This window comes from Carcharhinus amblyrhynchos, chromosome 2, assembly GCF_965287045.1.
Source record: "Carcharhinus amblyrhynchos chromosome 2, sCarAmb.v2.hapA, whole genome shotgun sequence".
Classification (NCBI taxonomy): domain Eukaryota; kingdom Metazoa; phylum Chordata; class Chondrichthyes; order Carcharhiniformes; family Carcharhinidae; genus Carcharhinus; species Carcharhinus amblyrhynchos.
In genome coordinates, this window is record NC_137325.1 from 25,598,852 (window position 1) to 25,621,067 (window position 22,216).

General features: G+C 39.5%; 1 protein-coding gene across 1 annotated transcript in view; it reads left to right on the forward strand.

Moving 5' to 3' along the window:
- Positions 1-22,216, forward strand: part of stt3b (STT3 oligosaccharyltransferase complex catalytic subunit B) — a 119,444-nt gene that overhangs the window by 62,754 nt on the left and 34,474 nt on the right. Inside the window, exons 4-7 of the mRNA XM_080203610.1 lie at positions 6,363-6,428; positions 9,531-9,630; positions 17,572-17,670; positions 20,933-21,079. Coding sequence (XP_080059736.1) covers positions 6,363-6,428; positions 9,531-9,630; positions 17,572-17,670; positions 20,933-21,079 — 412 coding nt within the window. The remainder of the gene's footprint in view (positions 1-6,362; positions 6,429-9,530; positions 9,631-17,571; positions 17,671-20,932; positions 21,080-22,216) is intronic.

Below are 22,216 nucleotides of genomic sequence, written 5' to 3' on the forward strand. Positions count from 1 at the left end.
GTTAACTTTTCAGCTTGTTACTTCATTCTTTTTCCCTCTCACTTACCTGCTCGTTGCTGCTCCTGCTCGCTGCTCCACTTTCCCAAACCCTCATGGTGAGCAAGAGCTCAAGAAGGGAGACAGGAGAGGTTGCGAATGGAAGGGGATGTGGTGATTAGGAGTGTGATCGAAATGGCAAGCAGACTGCAATAAAGATGAGATAGCTTTGAGCTCCAAGGATTGACAGTAACTTTCTACTGTGAATTCCACTGATTAATCATGTTAAGCTTGGTTCTCATCCATTTATTTCATGTTATGTGAGGCGTCTACTAATTCTTTGCCCTTGGATTAGAGTAGCACTAAACCTCGTTTAACCATCAGGATGTGTGCTGTTGTCATTAAGTGAGTAGCACTTGATGGAATATTGCACACTTAGCAGCTTAGCAGGAACATTACTATCCAGCTATGTTAGCAGTAAAATAAATCCATATTCTGATAGACTGTGATTCAAAATATTAGCTTGGATCTTCCATGAAGTGGCAATCCCCATCAAATTGCTGCTCCCCTCTGACTTTTCGGCACCTCAACAATGCTCTGCATTTCCAGCTAGGTCTTTGGAGGCTGCCTTCCACAGAAAGGTGGAACATATGGTCCAATGCTAACCTCCCTCCTAGCATGGAAGGTTTGGGGAAGACAAGTTATGTCTGCTTTTTGGGGCACTAGGTGCTTTAAATGGAAGTTTAAATGTCCAAAACGAATGTCAGTTAATAGGTGGGTTGGGTGAGTGAAGTGGGTAGCTGGGTGAGGTGGCCATTGTTGGTTCGTGGGGGGTTGTCAGAGCTAGGGGCGGTCAGTTGTGCAGTTACTGCAGAAATTAGACTAAGATTATTTTATCTAACATTTTGTCTTAACAAGTAAGTAGTTCAGAACTATCCGAAGATGTGCGAGTTAGATTTATTGGCCATGCTAAATTAATCCTAGTGTCCAGGGGACTAGCAGGGTAAATATGAGGGGATATGGGAATAGGGCCTGGGTGGGATTGTGGTCGGTGAAGACTCAAATGGCCAAGTGGCATCCTTCTGCACTGTAGGGATTCTATGATTTTATGAAAATCTTCAGATTCAGAGATTTTAGTGGAAGGTGCCAACAAGCAGGGGAATTTCCCATTGGAAGTTCAAACTTCCTGGATAATTCCCGAGGTCCCAGAATGCATCTAGTTTCATAGATCCAATCTCCCAACGATTCGGAGTCTACAAGATCTGGACCATTGATAACTTGAGTGTTTAAATCAGAAATTATGCACCATGATGTAAAAATAGTTGGAGACTGAAAAATGAAATGTGAAAAATGCAATCAAATCCTGAAGCCCATGTCTGTTTTGATAGCATTGGTATAATTTTCAAATTTATTCAATGTATGAATGTCCTATTTTTATAGATGTGATGTACACACCTCCAAATCTAATTTTTTATTAAGAATTGCATGCATAGATCCAAGTACAATCTGCAGCACAAGAACAAGTAATTTGACAAAGCTAGTATAGTTTGCACTTTGTGCTCAAATCACCTCCTTTGTTCCCGTAGCCCCCTCCAATCCTCCTCTCATGTTTGCATGACACTCCACTTGAATGCATCTATGTTTCAATCACTGTGATAGCAAGTTCTATATTCTTGCTACTCTGTGTAAAGCGCGCAATAGGTAATTAATTAAGTGGAAATAGAACACCACGCATTCAGGTTAAATCAGCTTCTAACTAAATTGCAACATAAATTCAGGAAATCAGTTGAAAATTGATTTCTAAATTTCCCTCAGATGGAATTCAATAAAAACCAAGTTTAAAGTAGGGGAGAGGAAATGTTGTGCACACCTTGGGTGACGTTGGTGTCCCTTTAAGAAAGTATTTTTTAAAAACATGATTTCTGCAGCTCACAGCTTCAGTGATGTCATTGTTGCCAGGATGACTACGATGAGTCCTGTTATTGCTCTAAGTGGTAAGTGGGGTTGTTTGTGTTTACACTGGGGTTAGTTTTACGATCCTGCATTGTTTGGAGGACGGCCGTGTGTTTTTGGGCAGCGTTTTTTTCCCAGTGAGTTTGTTCTGAGCTGCAGTTGAGTTTTAGCAGAGGCATCAAGTAAGAGAGAAGCTGAAGTCTCTCTCTGTCTCCCTGTTCTATTTGGAAATTCTGCTGGTTATCTCAAGGCAATGTTTTGCCTTCCAGAAAAAAAGTACAGTGCTCAAAAAGACTCAGTTCCAGTCAACTGAGATTTTAATCTATGCTGTGTTCGACCTGTGAAAAACGTTTTGCCTATAAAAGGGTTTGGTTTGTTGGAACAGCTTTAATATTTAGTTATGGGTTAATACATTATGGTGGTAATTGATAAAAGTTATTGCTAATTCTCTTTCTATACATGTTAACTACATTCTTAAATAAACTTTGTTTGATAAAAGCTCTCTAGTGGGTTGTTGAATCATACCTGAAGCGAATCATCTCATGCTCATCCTAGCCAAATTCAAAATACAAAACTTATGGTTCAGGGATTCTCCAGAAAGTACCTTGGAGTTTCTAACCTGACCCATAACATTTGAATTCTCATGATGTAATAGCAGAAAAAAGATTTTTTGGGTTTTGGTAGACAGATCATTAAAGCCATTCAGTGTTGTAGGAGACCAAGGAAGCAGAAAATGTTAGATCAGTAACAAGCCTGCATGAAGATGCATCTGGAGTATTGAGTTTTGCCTCGACTCCACATGAAAATTGGCCTGGAATTATAGTCCAGAGGAAGAAATGAGGCTGATTCCTGAATTTAAAGGACTTTCATAAGAAAGAGTTATCAATCCTACTGCTTCACTGTTGTACTGGGGTTGTTGAGTTGCAAATGGGGTAAGATGATGAATTAATAGAGATCTTTAAGCATTCAAAGTTTAGATCAACCCAGGAAAGTCATTTATCAGTGTAGGGATGCAAGGACAATAGTTTCAGTTAAGGTTGTTGAGCAAGAATGGGCAAACCTTCAGCTGGTGGGCCAGATCTCGGTATGGAAATTTTGTGGGGTTCTGGCCATAAATCTCAAGAAACAAATAATTGTAATAAAAATAATTATTGTGAAAATAATCATAAAACCTTGGTTCAATTATAATGAGGTCCTCCTTAACATGAGAGTTAAATGAAGAAACGTACATGCAGGTCGAGATAAGAGACCAGAGCTGAGTAGTAGTAATACACAAAAACCCAATAGGAAAGGTGAATCAACAAAAGAAGTTACAGACTGCATTAGGTCAAAGGAAGTGACTTAGAAGGTTGGTGGAGAAAATGGTAATCCTGAGGACTGGGAGCAATTCAGAATGTAACAAAGGAAAACCAAGAAACTGATGAAGGAAAACCGCATTTTGCATATAGATGGACACTAAAAATTTCCTTGGTAAAACAGAAGCATTTTAATGGTGAAAGGAACAGGGCAGAGAAGCTAAACAATTACCTTATGTCTGTCTTCACAGAACAAGGTATAGAAAATCTCCCAGAAATAAAGAACCAAGGGACTAGTGAAATAAGGAACTGAAAAATTAGTATTAATAGACGTAGTACTCAAAATAAATTGAATTAAAGGTGATAAATCCTCTGGACTGGATGAGCTGCATCCCAGAATGTTGGAAGAGGTGGCCGGAGAGATAATGTCGGCATTGATGGCTGACTTTTAGAATTCTGTAGATTCTGGAAAAGCACCTGCAAATTGAGAAGTAACAAATGTAACCCCACGAGGGAGGGAGAGAAAACAGAACTACAGACATGTTAGGATGTGATAACTGGACACTTATAAAATAATGTGATTGGCAGAATTTATTAAAGGAAAATCTTATTTCACAAACCTGTTGGAGATTTTTTTGTGGATGTTGTAGCGCAGATAAAGGGGAACGAGTTGATATGATGTATTTGAATTTTCAGAAAGCTTTTTAAAAAGTTAGTAAACAGAATGAGAACACGTGAAATTGGGCATAAAATACTGGTACGGATTGGGAATTAGTTAAAAGACAACAGAGTAGGAAAAGATGTCATTCTCAGAATGGCAGGCTGCTACTGCTGTAAGAATTAGTGTTTGGGCACAGTTATTCACAATTGACATCAATGATTTTGATGTGGGGAGTAAATGTAATATTTCCAAATTTGCTAATTACACAAAGCTAGTTGTGAATCGGAGTTGTGAGGAAGTTGCAAGGACATTACAAGGGAATTGGTTGAGTGGGCAAGAACATGGCAGATGGAATATGACATGAATAAGTGTAAGGTTATCCACTTTGGTAGCAAAAACAGAAAGGCAAAGTATTAAATGATGAGAGGTTGGGAAGGGATCTGGATGTCCTCATTCAAGAGTCACATAAGCAATTAGGAAGGCAAATGGTATGTGGCCATGGGATTTTAGTACAGGAATTGTCTTGCTACAATTGTATAAATTGGTGCGATCACGACTAGAATGTTTATATACAGTTTTGGTCTCCTTATCTAAGGAAGCATGTACTTACCATAGAGGGAATGCAATCTCTCCTCATAATGTCTTATGAGGAGAGATTGAGGAAACTGGCCTGTATTTTCTGGACTTCAAACAGTGAGAGATCATCTCATTGAAACTTGCAAAATTCTTGCAGGGCATCACAGGAAAGATATGATGCTTCCCCCGACTGTTGAGTTTAGACAATAAGAAGTCCAACAGGTTTATTTGTAGCAAACGCCACTAGCTTTTGGAACTGGCTGTTCTTTCATCAGGTGGGTGGAACCAGGGACACCATCTCAGAATAAGGGCAGGCCCCTTAGTACCGAGATGAGGAATTTAAAGTGGTGAATCTTTGGAATTCTGTACCTATAGGAAGCTCAATCATTGAGCATGTTCAATATAGAAATCAGTAATTTCTGGATAAGAATGACATCAGGTGATATGGGGATAGTGAGGAAGAAATATCGCAAGAGGTAGATGATTAGCCATGGCCTTTTTGAATGGAGGAGCAGGCTTCTTAGGCTGGATGGCTTACTCTATTTCCTACATTCCCAAGTACAACTGTCCTTGAGCTTTAGTGTCTAACGCCATTACAATTAACAGGGTTATTATTTGCCGTCCGTTACCATCATTTAGAACCTGTTATCTCACTCAGTTTCTTCACCAAAGAGGACGACCCCTCAAAACTTTTATTTCACTCCTTGGTTTATGTGAATTAGCCCCCTGAATAGCACCTTGCCTCATCAGTCTTTGCACTAATAAAAGTTGCAATTCCCTTCACAGAGTAAGTTTAAAGTTGAGTTTAAAACCCCTGTGTTTTTACCATTATACCTGAGACTTTACAATCGGCCAGATATTTTCACTTCGTTTGTCTTTACTGAAGTGAGTTATGGAAACCCTCGAAAGAACAGTGTGATGGGAAGTCAACTACCTGGATGGCAGGAGCAGTTGATGTCCTTTTTTTTTGGTTTACTGGTAGGAAATTGCAGTATGGACAGAGACTGTTTCATATTTTGTAGGAAAATTGACATTTGGATTTACTTGCAAAGTCAGTATATTCTCAAATTCGTACAGCACAGTTTGTTGGAAACTCTGAATTCCAGTTGATAACATTGGGAGAGAGGAACTCACTCTGAAGCTGACTATCTGAGAGGCTGGTCAGCATGAGGTAGCTGCAGCCCATTGAGAGATGTTTGAGTTCGAAACAAAAGCTAATCAATAGCCTGAATATTACACTTGGATAAATTCAATATTTGATTTGGAAGATTTTTGCTTTTAAATTGAATGTCAGTAGCAGCGCTCAAGATGTTCTAGCACACTGCTGTCTATCTCGTTCACGGTCTTCAGCTAATTCAAAAAATGTGTACAATGACCTTTTAAAGTTGACGTATTGAACATGACCAATTAATGTCCCATCCTCCTATTTCTAACCATGACTGTGGAAACGGAAGATGTTGTTACCAACACTTTCCCAGTACTACCAACAGCTTAAATTTGTTGACTATTTTCACATCTGCCTCCCCTCACCCACCCATTAAATAGAAGTGCTGCATTCTTCACAAATGTAGATAAGGCCATTACAATACCTTGTCATAATATAGTTATATTTTACGTAATAGCCTTGTTTGTTTTGAAGACTAGGTTGATTTTATCCATTAATATACATTTATTCTCTACAGATTCATTTTTAAGACATTTTAGACTAATGAGTTTGTATTCTTGAACCTTTCCAGGACTGGAACAGTTTTGAACCAGGAATGTACAGTATCTAGTTTGTGTTGTTTTCTAATATTGGAAAGTATACTAATTCTACTGCAAGTATGAGAAAATCTATAATAGAGCTTGATTTAAAACTGATACCTTTTTTAATGTTGCAACTTGTCCATTTTTCTTTGCAGGTCAAATCTGTGAAAACGGGCTCTGTTTTCTGGACGATATGTTGCTGCTTGTCCTACTTCTACATGGTAAGGCAGACTAAATCCTGTTCCGTTATTCCGCTGAGTTTTATCAAACCTAAAAATAAGATGCATTTTTATTGCTTAAATGGGTGAAACCTTTCTACTGTTCAGTCTGCATCCTGATATGCCCTCTTCCCACATACATCTTTTTCCTCTTGTTAAAAGTAAATAGTGTTTGCAGCGATTCAGGAATGATGCAGCAAAATGATTGCATAACTGAATCTCAAGTCCCTGTGAAGTCCTAATCGCAAGCCTGACTCACATTTACCAGATATCTTCCAAGTAGTTTTCAGTATGATCAGTAATGACTAAATTGCAGAGAGAATGTACAGTTGATGTGTTAAAACCGGGTGAGAAGGAATGAGCTGACTCCCCTTTTATTCATCCATTCAGTTGATGCAATGAAGGTTTGTTTAAAATTTTCCCCTTTCTTCAGTCCAAGTATATTCACTTTTTAACAAGGAGCCAATTAAACTAGGCTTCCCTGGAGTCAATAAGTTTGTTATTGAAACCTGGTGGTGATGGGTGGGAAGGAATAAAAGATACCACACGTGCACACATCAAGTAGTTAAGAGTCCAAATAAAAGTCAAGTGAATATATGAGTAAATCCAACGAATATATGAGTAAACATTGCCAATCTTAAGTTAGGTGATTGCAGTAGAACTCCAGGGTTGGCTTTGTTCAGTTTTCACTCTGATGAAGGAGACACCCTTTGCTTGTTTCCAGAGAGAAAGAGAGGGATATGTTTGACTCTGCAGAAGTAATTTAGAAGACTGGTTGTTTCTTTTGGCTGCTTTTCTATTTGCCAGAGCCAATTTTTAAAGTAATTTTTGTGCATTTCCAGAAGAGAATTCAATTGGCATGTCTGGCTCCAAAGTCCATTTTACTTTCATCTCAGAAACCTTTCAACACATTCTTAGATATAAATCAACAAGCGATAGCTTTTGGATGTCTGATGAATGGCAGTTTCATTTGTCTGCACAAAGCACAGTGATTTTGTGTCTTTCAAATGTCTCTGTTTGAAATGGGTGTTGACAGATTTTAAGCTTGGTTATTTCAAAGTATGCTGCAGATTTGGTGTGTGGCTGCATCCACTTTTGGTTATAATAGACAGCATTGACCTGGTGAATGCTTTCTGTCACTTGTATTATACATGTGGCTAAACAAAATTATGTGCAATGAGAACAAAGGAATGTACCTGATGACATTTGCAGCTTCCTTTTAGCATTGTACTTTGTGAGCATTATTATTTGATTTTAATCTTTTCTCAATTCTGTTCATTGATTAAGCACAGTAAGGTCAAAATGATATTTTAACTAGCGAAAGCCCTCAAAACAATTTAAAAGTTTAAAGTTTTTGTTAATTTATTAGTTGCAAGTAGGCTTACATTCACATTGCAATGAAGTTACTCTGGTGCCTGTTCAGGAACATTGAGGGAGAATTTAGCGTGGCCAGTTCACGTAACCTGCACATCTTGGGGCTGTGGGAGGAAACTGGAGCACCCAGAGGAAACCCATGCAGAAACGGGGAGAATGTGCAAACTCCACACAGACAGTGACCCAAGTCAGGAATCAAACCTGGATCCCTGGCGCTGAGAGGAAACAGTGCTAACCACTGTGCTACCGTATGGAAAAATTAGAATCTTTATTGTAGCTGAATTCCAAAGACAAGATTTCTGTATTTACCAAAGCCTTCCATCGGATCAAACATCTCGCTCCAGAAAAAAAGCTTCATAACCTGCTTGTGTGAAAACAGACCTAGAAAAATGAGTAGTAGCAAAATACTGGAGATCTGAAATAAAAACTCAGCAGATCTGGCAACATTTGTGGAGAGAGAAACACAGTTAACATCAGGAGTCTGGCATTGCTTTAGTCATAGAAAATGTTAATTAGGCACTGTTTTCCCTGAGTTGAAAATGCAAATTCACCTCTGGTCAGGTTAGTGTTATTTGGAGAATTTATGCTGTCTTTGCTTGAAATTGGTCTGTAATATTTCAGCTTCTTTCAGAAAAGAAAGCAGCTTCAGAACTACCAATCTTGTTTCATGATAAAGTCACTGTTTAGGTTTTGTGACTTGTCACAACATTGTAACTGCTTCCTTGAATCTGATTCTGAGTGGTGGTATTCACATTAAAATTGCACCGTGTAGAAACTAGTGATATAGATGTTGATGTATTTTAATTCCTTTGACATTTTCTGCAAGTTTTTCATTCAAATTTTAGCATGAAGAATAGCATGAATAATTTTCTACTCCATTTTGCCGCACTTAAATGCCATCATCTTGTTCCTTCCCTTCCCATGCTGCCGTCATCCCTTCCTCAGCCCATCACATACCTCATGGAAGCAATCTCTCTAGCAAGGCTAATTTTGTCAGGTTGCCCTTCCCTTATTGTTTCTGAATTCCTCCAACATGTTCTCCCACCCTGTTGCTATTGCCACTAACTGTTGGCAGCCATACATGCATCACAAGCTTGAGTCATCAGTACCCCATGTGCACCAGGCACCACTCACCAAATAAACCCAGTAACAGACACACCCCTTTAAACTGACTGATCTGGACAGAGAAAAACTGTATTGTTATAAATTTTAACGAAGTACAAATTTGCTTATAATTGTGCACCTAGATCAGGGTAATGTAGAAAATGAATTTTAGTCAATCTCCCCTACAAAATAAGTCAACCAGGGAGTGGCATTGATCAGTAACTTATCAGATCACTCAAGCTAATGAGATGATGCAAATACCTCCCTGCTTCTGAATTAAATAGTAATGTAGTAACTCCACATTGTCCCAATTTAAAATCCAATTACCCAGCTCCAACCATATTCTTTCCACAGTCCATCAGGGAGTGATGTGAATGTATGTGGAAATGAATTATCTGTTCTTTGCCCAAACCCAAGAACATTTGCTAAACTTTGGATCTCTACCTGTCAATTTGTGAGATGATGAAACACATCCCCAACCCTGCAAGATGAATACTAAGGACAGGAAAACCAAGAAGTGGACAGTGACAGCTGTGTATTTTGCCTTGAGCCACGGTAATGTTTATTATTTTCATGTAAACTTTATTTCTATTTCATATCAACTTGTATTTTGAATGTTGATTTCAGGTATCCGCGTGGGGTGGCTACGTGTTCATCATCAACCTTATCCCTTTACACGTGTTTGTATTGCTACTGATGCAGAGATTCAGCAGAAGGGTCTATATAGGTCAGTAAACTCTCTCCATAGTTATTCCTTTCCAAAATAACTTCGCAAATACTTGCAATCCTGATTTAAGTTTTGCTGCAGTTGGAGTAGATCTGTATTTATTTTGTGTCCTTACTGTGTAATACAGTTATGGTATTTAGCCTGGTGGTCACATTCCAATCTGGTGAGTAAACTAATCAAGATACAATGGTAAAGCTAAAAATCAATTGGCCAATTGAACTAGGGCTGGTCTATTTTCCTTCTAAATTTGGCTAGCTCACTGGGGTTATTGAATGTAGTTTCATGCAATCTGTCATTATCCAGATTGTGTCAAGAATTTCCAAGCAAGACTTGTGTTAATAGGTAGTGTTCAACAGTTTCTCTACTAGCTTTCTTTACTTAACAGGGCTAATCTGTTCAAGAGCACTGAAGCAAAGCACCTTGGAAACCAGCTGTGTTCAGGGGGGAAATATCCTTCATCGGAAAACTAAAGCTTTCAAACATTTTGCCAAATCAGAAAGTCCAGTTGTGATTTGCAAATGGCAGTTCTTTATGGTGTGACATTTCCCTGCCTCCGTTTGAGTAGTAGATGCCTTAAACTGCATTCTGGGAGTCGTAGCCGGTGTAGCACCAACACTGCAAGTTCAGACGCCAGGGAGGCAGTCAGTACGATGGAGGGATTGGAAAATGTTTCCTTATAGATCAGGGAAATTATCCAGTATATTTTGAAATGCTATTTTTCATAACTATATGAAGTTGATAAATGATAATTGTAAACGTGTTCAAGAAATCGTCTGACCATTAAATTTTGCCATGTTTTCCTATTTATTTGTGGGGTAGGGGTGGGTTGTTTACTGGTGGCTTATTTGCTGATTTTTCTTGGTGCGAGTCCTATTGATTTTAGTATGTGAGCCAGTGTGACATTCAGTTGACTATTGCTTTATGAAAAGGGTATTTGGACTAACAAAGTGCAAGTATGATAGGTACTTGTGATGCAAATTACTTTAATAATCATGTTGAATGCAAATTTCATTTTTATTTCAAACTATATAGATGGTGGACTGGGTGGGGAACTAACTTTTAATGCCTGCAGTTTTAGTTTCATGAAGAGAATTTATTTTGACCTTTCAGCAAATATTTCTTTCATAATTTTGTTGATGAATGATTATGCACAGTACTACAAGTATGTTACTTGGATAGAGTGACAAAACTGAAACTGTTTTCCTTAGAAAAGAGAGGTTGAGAGGAGATTCTATCGAGGTGGTCAACATCATGGAATCATTAACTCTCGAGTGCAGAAGGAGGCCATTCGGCCCATTAAGTATGCACTGATAAAAATCCTACCTAGGCCCTATCCCTGTAACCCTACATATTTACCCCACTAATCCCTCTAAATTACCCATCCCAGGACACTAGGGGACAATTTAGCATTGCCAGTGCACCTAACCTGCACATCTTTGGGAGGAAATTGGAGCACTCAGAAGAAACCCTTGTAGACATGGGGCGAACATGCAAACTCCACACAGACATGGATGTAATCTGGGAAGCAGCAGTGTTAACCACTACCACCTAGATCATGAAGGATCTGGACTGGATGGATATGGAAAAACTGTCCCCATTGGCAGAAAGGTCAAGCACCAAAGGATACCAATTTAGCAAAATGACTAAAAGCAACGTGAAGAAAATCTTTTTTTAAATGGTTAGGATCTGAATTGCACTGCCTGAGTGTGGGTTTGTGGTAAATTCAGTCATCACTTTAGAAGGGGTATTGAATAATTATCTGAAAAGAAAATATTTGCAAGGCTTTGGGGAAAATGCAAGGAGAGTGGCTCCTCTTGTGCTGTGTAACCATTCTATGATTCTGTTAATTCCTCGTCAACTTTATCACTAATATCTACTCTGTATTTATTTCTGGGAGAAATTGCTGTCACCCTGATTTGCCAGAAGATGGCAGTGTGAACTAATGTCTGCTTAACATTCAGATGATGCATTAGATAGGAATCTTGACATTCTTTATAAAAGGAATGTTTCATTAATCTTTAAAGTCCCATGTAGCAGTGAGTTCAAAGCGTATCCAAAAATAAATGTCATGCAAAATTAATGAATTAACTACATAGCATTTCAAAAACCGTTTACCTGTGAGATCGGATGTAATGAATATTTTAATGTGAAATTAAGTAAACACAGCTGCTGTTGGAAGGAGTGCATTGGTGGATAAGTAGAAACGAGCTGCAGACAATTTCACTGGGGATGACCTAAATCTTGTGCAGTTATGCAGAGTATACAAACATCTCGTACGTGGTACATGCAATATATGCCACACAGCAACTGTCCAGAGTGTAATGATTTAACTCCTTGTAATTTCCAAAAATGGCTAAATACCAGACACAGTCCTTCCTTGGCAAACGTGTCTTTGTATGTTGGCTTTGGGAAACAAATGCAACTTATTCCTTAGCAAGTGATAATTTTGTGCCATCTTTAAGGAAAGCATTAATGAGAAATGGAGCTTTATAGAGGTTGGATTGAAACTCCAGATATATATGCACAGGATGTATTATCTCACTACTGTGAACCAGAACTTGACAGCACTTCAATTGAAATGACAAAATGCACCGCCGCTGACATGAAAACAAATTTGCAAATAAAATGCCCACTCTGCACTGTCCTCATTGATACAAACTCGGGATGTCGAATAAAAAAAAATGAAGCATGTTGGGGCTGTAAGCTGCCCAGGTTTTGTACTGACTTGGTATTATTGTCATATGATACATGTGTTGTGATGGTCACTGCCACATGTTCTGAATCTGTTAATATTTTAAAACAATGTACATAAACTTCATATAAAAGACCAGTGTACTGTGCAAAATATACTATAAATCATTTTATCAAAAGATACAATGTCCTACTTCAGGATAACATTGAAAGATAAGATTGTTAGTTTTGTTTTAAAGATAAGTGTATATCATCTTTGTCATCATGGATTTTTCTTGCTCCTTCCTTTTGGATAATAAGTAGGAGATGTTTTAAGAATAACTGGACACTTCCATTATTATCCTGCCCCCACACAGCCTGATGACCTCTAACAGAGATGCTAAGATTAGAAACTCATAGGCATGTGACATTGAACCTGCATGCTATCATCCTGTGGTATCTAACATTGGGGTCGAAATAAGCATATGACGCTGCCGGGTGTCTGAACTGTCTATATATTTACATTAAGCTAGTTTGTTGCTAACAAAATAGACAACTTACTTCCTGACCTCTGCCAGTATCATTATTGACTTGTGCATAGTATTTTTCTCCACTCAAGTTAGCATTGCTGAAAGACATTTGTTTACCCTGATAATCCCCCAGACACTAAGTCAATTTAATACGGCCAATCCACCTAACCTGCACATCTTTGGAGTCGGGAATACCAATGTCAATGGAAAACAACCATATCCGTTGGACCTGTTGCTCAATGTGACTGGACACCTTGCTTGAAAGTAAGCTAAAAATACCCTTCCTAAACTTTGGTATGAGTGATGAGCTGCCACGTGACCTTTACGACAGAAGAACAAAGAATAAAACAGCCTGGGAAACAGGCCCTTTGGCCCAACGAGCCCACGCCGCCATCTCAACACCACCAGTCCCCCCCCTCCACCCGCGACCCTTGTCTAATGTTTTATGGCCATCCAGATTGAGGGAAACTGATTTAGGGACAATTTATTACTGCCAATCAGCCTAACAGCACATCTGACAGGGTTCATCCTCAAGGCTCACTACGTCTGTGCATGTACGGTCTGCCCAAGACACAAAAATAATGTTCCTTTATGCTCTATCTTCACTGTGATCAGTTCTGCATAGCATGAACTGGCTAAATGGTTGGCTGAGTTGTGACAACTCTCAGTAATTTTTTCAGATACATTTGCTCACTATGCAAACTTGATGCTGAAATAGGACACATCAAAGGCACCCTACAGGATAATGGATACTCTGATCAGATAGTTTGGCGCTGTATATCTTGCACACTCACGAGTAAGCCTAACACTGTCACATTTGGCACTGAAAAGTGCCAGTCTGCCTCCGATTCCCCTGGAAGGGCAAGGCATCTCAAAAGTTTGAGCAACACATGAAGCTAGCTGTTTGACACTGCTGCTATGAAGTAGCAACACTTGTATTATTTGCCACTAACAGGATGCTACCATCAAACCAAAATAACATTACGCCCATCGCACACAAGTAATGTGGTATATGAATTTCGGTGCCAGTGTGATGCTACGTATGTATGGCTTAAATCGCAGAGATTAACAATTGTATCAAATGGCCTCTCCCTTTTGCAGTTTGCAATCGGCAAAGTACAGACTGTATCCCAACTAGTCTGTTTGCAAACAATGCCCAACATTAGATGTGGGGCACGATTTTCCTAACCTGCTGTGCCACTTGAATGGTGGAAAATGTCAGTGGGAGGGCTGCAATGGGATTTGTGACTGGCATCCAGCCAGTTGCGACTTTCCCAGGCCTTTTTTTTTTAATGGCGTAATCAGCCTCGTGCCAGGAAACAGTGTGAAACTGATTATTATGTTGAAATTCACATTTGAATCTCACTAGTGCTAGTTAAAATTTCTGTCCCCAGCAGGGATTAAAATTGGTCCCCAGCAAAGAGGACCAGGTGTGATGTCTCTCTGGTGAGGGCAGGGGCATTAAGACCACCCTGAGGGGTCAGGGGCAGGGGGATACCCCTTGGGCAGTGCTAGCTTGGCACTGACCATCAGGCACCAGGCATTGCCAAGGGAGACAGGGCCAGACTGAGGATAGGCCGATCAATGGTTGTGGGTAGGGGGAACTTCTGCACGGCAATCCGTGTCTTTGGTTGCGGGGGGCGGGGGGGGGGGGGTGGTTGGGACTGGCAATTTGGGGGAGGGGGGAATCATCAGGAAGCCAGCAGTGGGAAGCCATTGCGTGCCAATAGGTCAACCTGTTACGTTTTCATTGTGCCAGTGTTATTATTTCATGTCTCTTTCTCAAGAATTGCATGAGACAAAATGAATATCAGACGAAACCACTTTCAGCTTGCATATAATCAAAACTAATACTGGACATGATAACTTGAAGGTGAAGGGCCTGTGAAATTACCTGGAATATTGGAAAAGCACAGGGAGCAGACTATTTAACTGAAAGCTTGTTGAGAAGCACATGGCACAAATACCCTTCAAATGACGGAATTGCTTTCCTCAATAGCTGGAGGAAATGGACTAATTAACATTTAACACTTGTTTCCTGAGTTCCCTGGTGGAGACCACAATTACCCCCTCGAGCGTTTTTAACCCAGAAACAGCAAACTGAACTTATTAAATGGTACTGAAAATTGTGTGAAACAAGAATCAAAATCTGGAAGTTTGCCAGTGTAATCTTTCATAGCAACATAAGAGTGGTCTGTTTGGCCCTGAATGTGCCCCTCCATTCAACTGGATCAAAACTGATCAGGTACCTTAATGTTAGTTCCTGCACTATCGCATATACTTTAATATCTAGAAATCGATCAATCTTCGTCTTGAACATACTGAGCCTCCATAGCCTGCTGGGGTGGAGAATTCCAAAGATTCACCACCACCTGAGTTGGGGGTGGCACAGTGTGGCGACTAAGGGATTTTCACAGTAACTTGATTGCAGTATTAATGTAAGCCTACTTGTGACTAAAAAAAAATCCTCCTCCTCTCAGACCTAAATGGCCTACCTCTTGTTCTAAGACTGTATCCCCTGGTTCTTGACCTCCCAGTCAAGGAAATCATCCTTCCTGCATCTACTCTGTGGAGCCCTGTAAGAATTTTGTATGTTTTGAGAATATTACTTTTAACAAACATAAGATTATCCATAGCTTTAATCCAGTGAGGGTGTGTATGCCATTTCACTTAACCCAATGTTCTGTGCTTTCAAAGCAACGTTCTTTAAGAAATTTGGATTATATTTCACATCAGTGACTTGCAGTACCATCAGCATGTTTTGAATGTTCTTGAAGCATGCCGTATGACCCGATACATGTTGGCTTTGTATTTCTGTCAATGTATTGTTCCTTATTTCTCTGCCTTGAGAAACATTGAATTTTTATTTTGTTGGAGGATGATCCTTTCAATCTCTTTAATGCATCATTTCTGTGCACAATTCTGCAATCAAAGGGAGTTAGCCTCTCACTAGTCTCTTGCAGTGCTGCTAATAATTGGTTATGCCCTGAGATATCCCCCAGGATGTGCTTGGAATTTTTCTCATGCTGAGCTCTGAGAGCTGGAACACTGAGCTTTATGATTATACTATGTGGAAATTATAGGAAACCCAAGCAATAGAATTGAACAGTGGTATTTATTCATTTGTTCATGGCATGTGGGCATCACTGACAATATTTATTGCCTATCCTCACTTAGGTCACTACAGAAGATATTTTTAAGAGTTAACCACCTTGCTGTGGATCTAGAGTCACGTGGGCCACATCAGATAAGGATGGCCGACTTCCCTCCCTAAAGGACCAGATAGGTTTTTACGACGATTGGCAGTGGTTTCATGGTCATCATTAGACTCTTGATTCCAGATTTTTTTTAAGTAGGGACACTGCCACTACACCAGTGCTACCATGCTTGATAGTAAACAGCTGAATATGGGTTCAGTAGGAAAAGGTGTATTCTATATTTTCCACTATGTAGTCAAAAACTCTATAGCCAATCAGTCTTTATTCTTTAAAAATGGACATATCACAGTAATAATTAAATTGCTCACTGACATCTTTGTAAGGTGTCCATAGTTCTTGCAACCTCAGTCATAATGTTGCTAAACTATTGTGTAAATCTAAATTTCTTGATCAGAATTATTTGCAGATAAGATTTATTCAGGCTTAAGATATGCAACAGCTTGCAGAATAGAATTGGAAGCAATCTTGAAAGTTGAGCGTCTCTGTAGCAGGTTCTACAGATTCTGATGGTAAACAGCATATTAGTGGCAAAACAAATAGAGAGCTAGTGTCTGAATGGGCTTTTGAATTACAAAGATGAGGTCAACTGTTGAGCATGATCCATTTTGATTAAATTAGTTGTAATGTAACAAAGGCATTTTTCAATGTAATAGTGAAGAAAGGAATGAAGCTGCATGTACATCTCAACTTTCACGCGCTTATAATGTAGTACTTCTGAAGAGTAGTCGTAGTTCTAGGGAACAGCCATCTTGCAGACAGCAAGGTCCCCCAAACAACAGTGAGATGGATGATCTAATATTTTGGTGAGGAATCAGTGTTGGCCAGGGCATCAAGAGAACTCCCCTGTTCTTTGAACAATGCAATGGGATTTCCTGCATCTACCTTGAAAAGGCAATAAGGATCCTTTGTTTAATATCTTCTGAAATCCCATATGGCGTTCAACAATTGATTTGCTAATATTTTAATCTGAAAAAATAATTTACCCTGATTAATCAAGTCAACACATAACTATTTGCTAGCTGGCTCTCAATCCTATCTTTTTTATTTTGAAGGTGGGTCAGCCCCCACCTGTATACAAAGTAACAAGAGGAAATTTATTTTTGCAGCTCTGAAGTAGATAGGGTAGCATTAGAAGAAAACAATTTATCACCTTTCTTATATGGAAGGTGGCTCTAATTTCTATGCGAGATAGGATTTTACTCTTCTAGATTCTTGAAAAATCCATTTACAGATATTATCTTTAGAAATATGGATAGTTATAATCCTTACAAGCCTATATTTAATTACTCATTTTATGCAAGCTTTGTGTTTCTAGCTCCATGGCATCTTGATATTTCAAATTTACTTTTTTGTTGTTCATTTGGTTGCGACAGTGTTCATGTTCTGCAGATTGAGGATTTGTTGGAATCCCAACGGTTTTGAATATATAACCTTTTCATAGGATGTAACCAATTGAAGCATGTTTTGGCAGAGTTGAATTTGGAGCAGTGATAATGTTTGTACATTGTTACTTCTTTTCACAGCTTACAGCACCTTCTACATTGTGGGCTTAATATTATCAATGCAAGTACCGTTTGTGGGCTTTCAACCAATCCGAACCAGTGAACACATGGCAGCAGCAGGTGAGTGACTTCATTTTCAAATACAGTGTGTTTTAACTCTGAATACTGCTTTCCTGAGCTGTACGAATCTTGACAGGCGAGTATCATACATTTTCTATCAGGGACTCTCTCCCCAAGGTCACTTGCTCGTTTCTCCCTGTACATTTATGCTAAGTTCTGCTTTTAATCAGAAAATTACTTGATATAACAAAGTTGAATGCCCAGGAAGTTCAGATACATTACTTAGCATAGATGCTGCATCTTTAAGATAAGACTACTTATCAGCATCATTATTGTTTTGCTTTCAAGATTGAGTCAGTACAAAGAGGCCATGTATATAGTTCTGATGTAACTTGTAAGCATCTGAAAATGTTAATGGTCTATACTATACAAACAGATTGTCTACATACTCTATATCTGTGGCTATTCAATGCTCCTCACTGTTTGTACATAAGCATACCAACTCAACCTGAGTAGATCTGAAAGGAGACAAGGTTTTAATCTGAGTTCACAAACCCTTTCAAGCAAGATTATTTGCTTTAAACTGCACTTACTCATAAATGCAAGAACATGAGATAAGGGCAGGAGTCTACCGTGGGACCTACTGAGCCTGTTCTCCCATTCAGTACAATCATGGCTGACCTTGAGCTTTAGCTCTAATTTCCTGCCTGCTCCCCATTTCAATCCTTGAGACACCAAACATTTGTCAATTTCAGCATTTATTATATTCAACAATGAAACAGCCACTGTCCTTGAGGTAGATGATTCCAAAGATCCACAGCTCTTTGATGTGAAGAAATTTCCCCTTTGAATCCTAAGTGATCGACGCCCTGTCTTAAGATTGTGCCCCTCTCTTCTGGATTCCCAGCCAGTGGAAACAACCTCTGTTTACCCTTCAGAATCTTATGCTGCAATGAGATCACCTTTCATTATTCAAAACTCTGGAGAATGTAGGCCCAGTTTACTCAGCACATTGTCACAGAAGAGCCTTCCAACCCAGTCACCAATCTAGTGAAACTTCACCTCAGTGAAAACACTGTGAATCTTTTCTTATATATGGGGATCTAAACTGCACATAATGCTCCAGGCATGGTCTCACCAGAATCCTGTGCGGTTTGTCAGCAGTCTCCATTTGAAAGGCTGAGAATAGTGGAGTGCTGCATGTTGGGTCCTGTAACAAGGGTATTCTCATTCTCCATTTCTTTGAAATAAAGGCCAGCCTGCCATTTACCCTCTGAACATCACCATTTACAATTTTCACGCCTTTTAAAAAATATTCTGTTGTGGCATTCTTATGACCAAAATGAGTAACCTCACGTTTCCCTAAATTATAATCCATTGGCCATCTTATTGCCAACTCATTTAACTTGACAATATTTCTTTGCAACTTCAATGTCCTCCTCACAATTTACATTTTCACCTAGCTTAATATCGTTGGGTAAGAACATAATAAGAACATAAGAAATAGGAGCAGGAGTAGGCCATCTAGCCCTTCGAGCCTGCCCCGCCATTCAATAAGATCATGGCTGATCTGAAGTGGATCAGTTCCACTTTCCCGCTTTCTCCCCATAACCCTTAATTCCCTTGTCTGTCAAAAACCTATCTACCCGTGATTTAAATATATTTAGCGAGGTAGCCTCCACCACTTCAACGGGCAGAGAATTCCAGAGATTCACCACCCTTTGAGTGAAGAAGTTCCTCCTCAACTCCGTTCTAAACCGCCTCCCCTTTATCTTGAGGCTGTGCCCCCTAGTCCTGCTGTCCTTTCTAAGTGGGAAGAATCTCTCTACCTCTACCCTATCCATCCCCTTCATTATCTTATACATCTCTATAAGATCCCCCCTCAGCCTTCTAAACTCCAACGAGTACAGACCCAGTCTATTTAGTCTCTCTTCATAGGCTATGTTTGTGGATGTTTTCATCCACCTTTCTCTCTTATGTCTAGACAGGCACAGGTGTCTCCATTAACTTTAACTTCATATGGCCCATTCCATTTTGATGCAAACCCTGGCTTATCAGGTGATGTTTTTACCATGACACAACTTCCCACTGTTGGAATGTCAGGGAGCATTTCAAACTCTCTCTGCGTCTCTTTCTTCCTGATTTTCTTTTATTAATTTACGCATCCCTTTCAGTTGGGCGCTTAGTTCCAAAATATATCTTTTGATTTTGTCTTTTAGTGGACCTACATGTCCCATGTTGTTTTCTGGTAATTGCATCGCCCTTCCTGTCATCAGTTCATAAGGGGTTAATCCGGTTGTCTGGTTTGTGGTAGCCTCGTTAAAATAGTGGGCAATACTTCTGTCCACATTTTCCTGACATTCGCATGGCCTTGGCCAGGGCATTCTTAAGGGTTAGGTTCATGCATTCCACCATTCCAGAACTTAGATACATTGCTCTCAGACTCTTTTGTCTAGGTCATTTAGATTGTAAACAGTTAAGGCTGCAGCACTGATCCTTGTGATCACTACCCTAGTCACCTCCTACTAACTTGAGGGTATGACATACTTAGGACAACAAAATGCTTTTGAATGTACCCATTTTAAGGGCTACCAATGCCTTCAAACTTTTTCATTTCTCCCCTTTAAAAGTAACTGTATACCAACGTTAAAATGTTTATTTTAGGCCTGTATGTTTTAATGGCTGTTTGAACCTAAAACTTTCCTATTTAGTACTTACACTCATTAGAAATGAACAGTAAATGTTCAATTCTGGCAGCATCTGTAAAGAGAGAAAAGAGCTGACGTTTCGAATCCAGATGACCCTTTGTCATAGCTTTGAAACATGAGCTCTTTTCTCTCCTTACAGATGCTGTATGAGATTTCCCAGCATTTTCTCTTTTGGTTTCAGATTCCGCATCCGCAGCAATTTGCTTTTACGTTCAGTAATGAATATAAAACATGTTAATCACAAGTGAAACAAATTTACTACCAAATTTTTAAATTTATTGATAAAAGCCATCAAAAGGTTTAATAAAGTTAATAGGTTTATTTAACCAAAGTTTAGTTGCTATGTAACTCTCAGTTTTCCACTAACTAGATCAGGGAGGATTCCCTTGTACCCACTGTGAAACCTTGTATCCTGGTAACTTTGAATGTCCAAAATGCCTCGAATAGCCAAATGTTTTTAAAAGAACCTTGCTTTTGATCAGATTTAATTAGTAATCATTGTGAAATGTATCCCGAATGGACTAATTAAACAATGTTGTTGAATTTTGAACATATCAGTACTTGTTAATTAGGGGAATGCAAATCGTTTTAACTTCTCTTCCTGTTTCTTTCAGGTGTATTTGCCCTGATGCAAGCATATGCCTTTTTGCAGTATTTGAGAGACAGGCTGACGAAGCAGGAGTTCCAGACTCTGTTTTTCTTGGGGGTGTCTCTTGCTGCTGGAGTGGTGTTTCTGAGTGTTATTTACTTAACTTATACTGGTGAGTCTAACACATTGTCACTTTATCATCTTTTCTTCCCCCCTCCAATTATTGCAGGATCTGGCACCCAAATAGGCTCCATTATCAAAACCAGAAACTAAATTGCAATACTTGTATATCTGGTGCAGCATGACATTCCTTGGACGTGTTCACGTTGCCTAATCCAAGGACTGCCTTGTCATGATTGTCAAAATAAGATACTGTACATGTGTGTTCTTTGTGAATCTTTTCCTGATTCACTTTGGTAGGAATAACAGATGTGTTGAGTATAGGGCTAACGGGAGGACTTTGAATAGTGTGGATGAACAGAGGGATCTAGGTGTATGTGTACATAGATCCCTGAAAGTTGGGAATCAAGTAGATAAGGTTGTTAAGAAGGCATACGGTGTCTTGGCGTTTATTGGTAGGGGGATTGAATTTAGGAGTCGCAGCGTCATGTTGCAACTGTACACAACTCTGGTGCGGCCGCACTTGGAGTACTGTGTGCAGTTCTGGTCCCCACATTACAGGAAGGATGTGGAGGCTTTGGAGAGGGTGCAGAGGAGGTTTACCAGAATGTTGCCTGGTATGGAGGGGAGGTCCTATGAGGAGAGACTGAGGGATTTGGGGTTGTTTTCGCTGAAAAGAAGGCGGCTGAGAGGGGATCTTATTGAAACATATAAGATGATTAGAGGTTTAGATAGGGTGGATAGTGATAGCCTTTTTCCTCGGATGGAGAAAGCTAGCACGAGGGGGCATGGCTTTAAATTAAGGGGGGGTAGTTATAGGACGGATGTCAGGGGTAGGTTCTTTACCCAGAGGGTGGTGAGGGATTGGAATGCCCTGCCTGCTGCGGTTGTAAATGCGCCTAGTTTGGGGGCATTTAAGAGATCCGTGGATAGGTTTATGGACGAAAAGGGATTGGTTTAGATTAGTGGGTCATTGTTTTTTTTTAACTGGTCGGCGCAACATCGTGGGCCGAAGGGCCTGTTCTGCGCTGTAATGTTCTATGAGTGTGCAGGATCCAGTTCCATGGCTGTCTAATAGCTTCAACTTAAAAACAATTATATCAAATATAATACGTTGAGGGGAAATGAAAAGGAAAATTAAAGTAGGACCGGCAAGCAGTGTATGAGAATAGGATGGTAATCGACATAA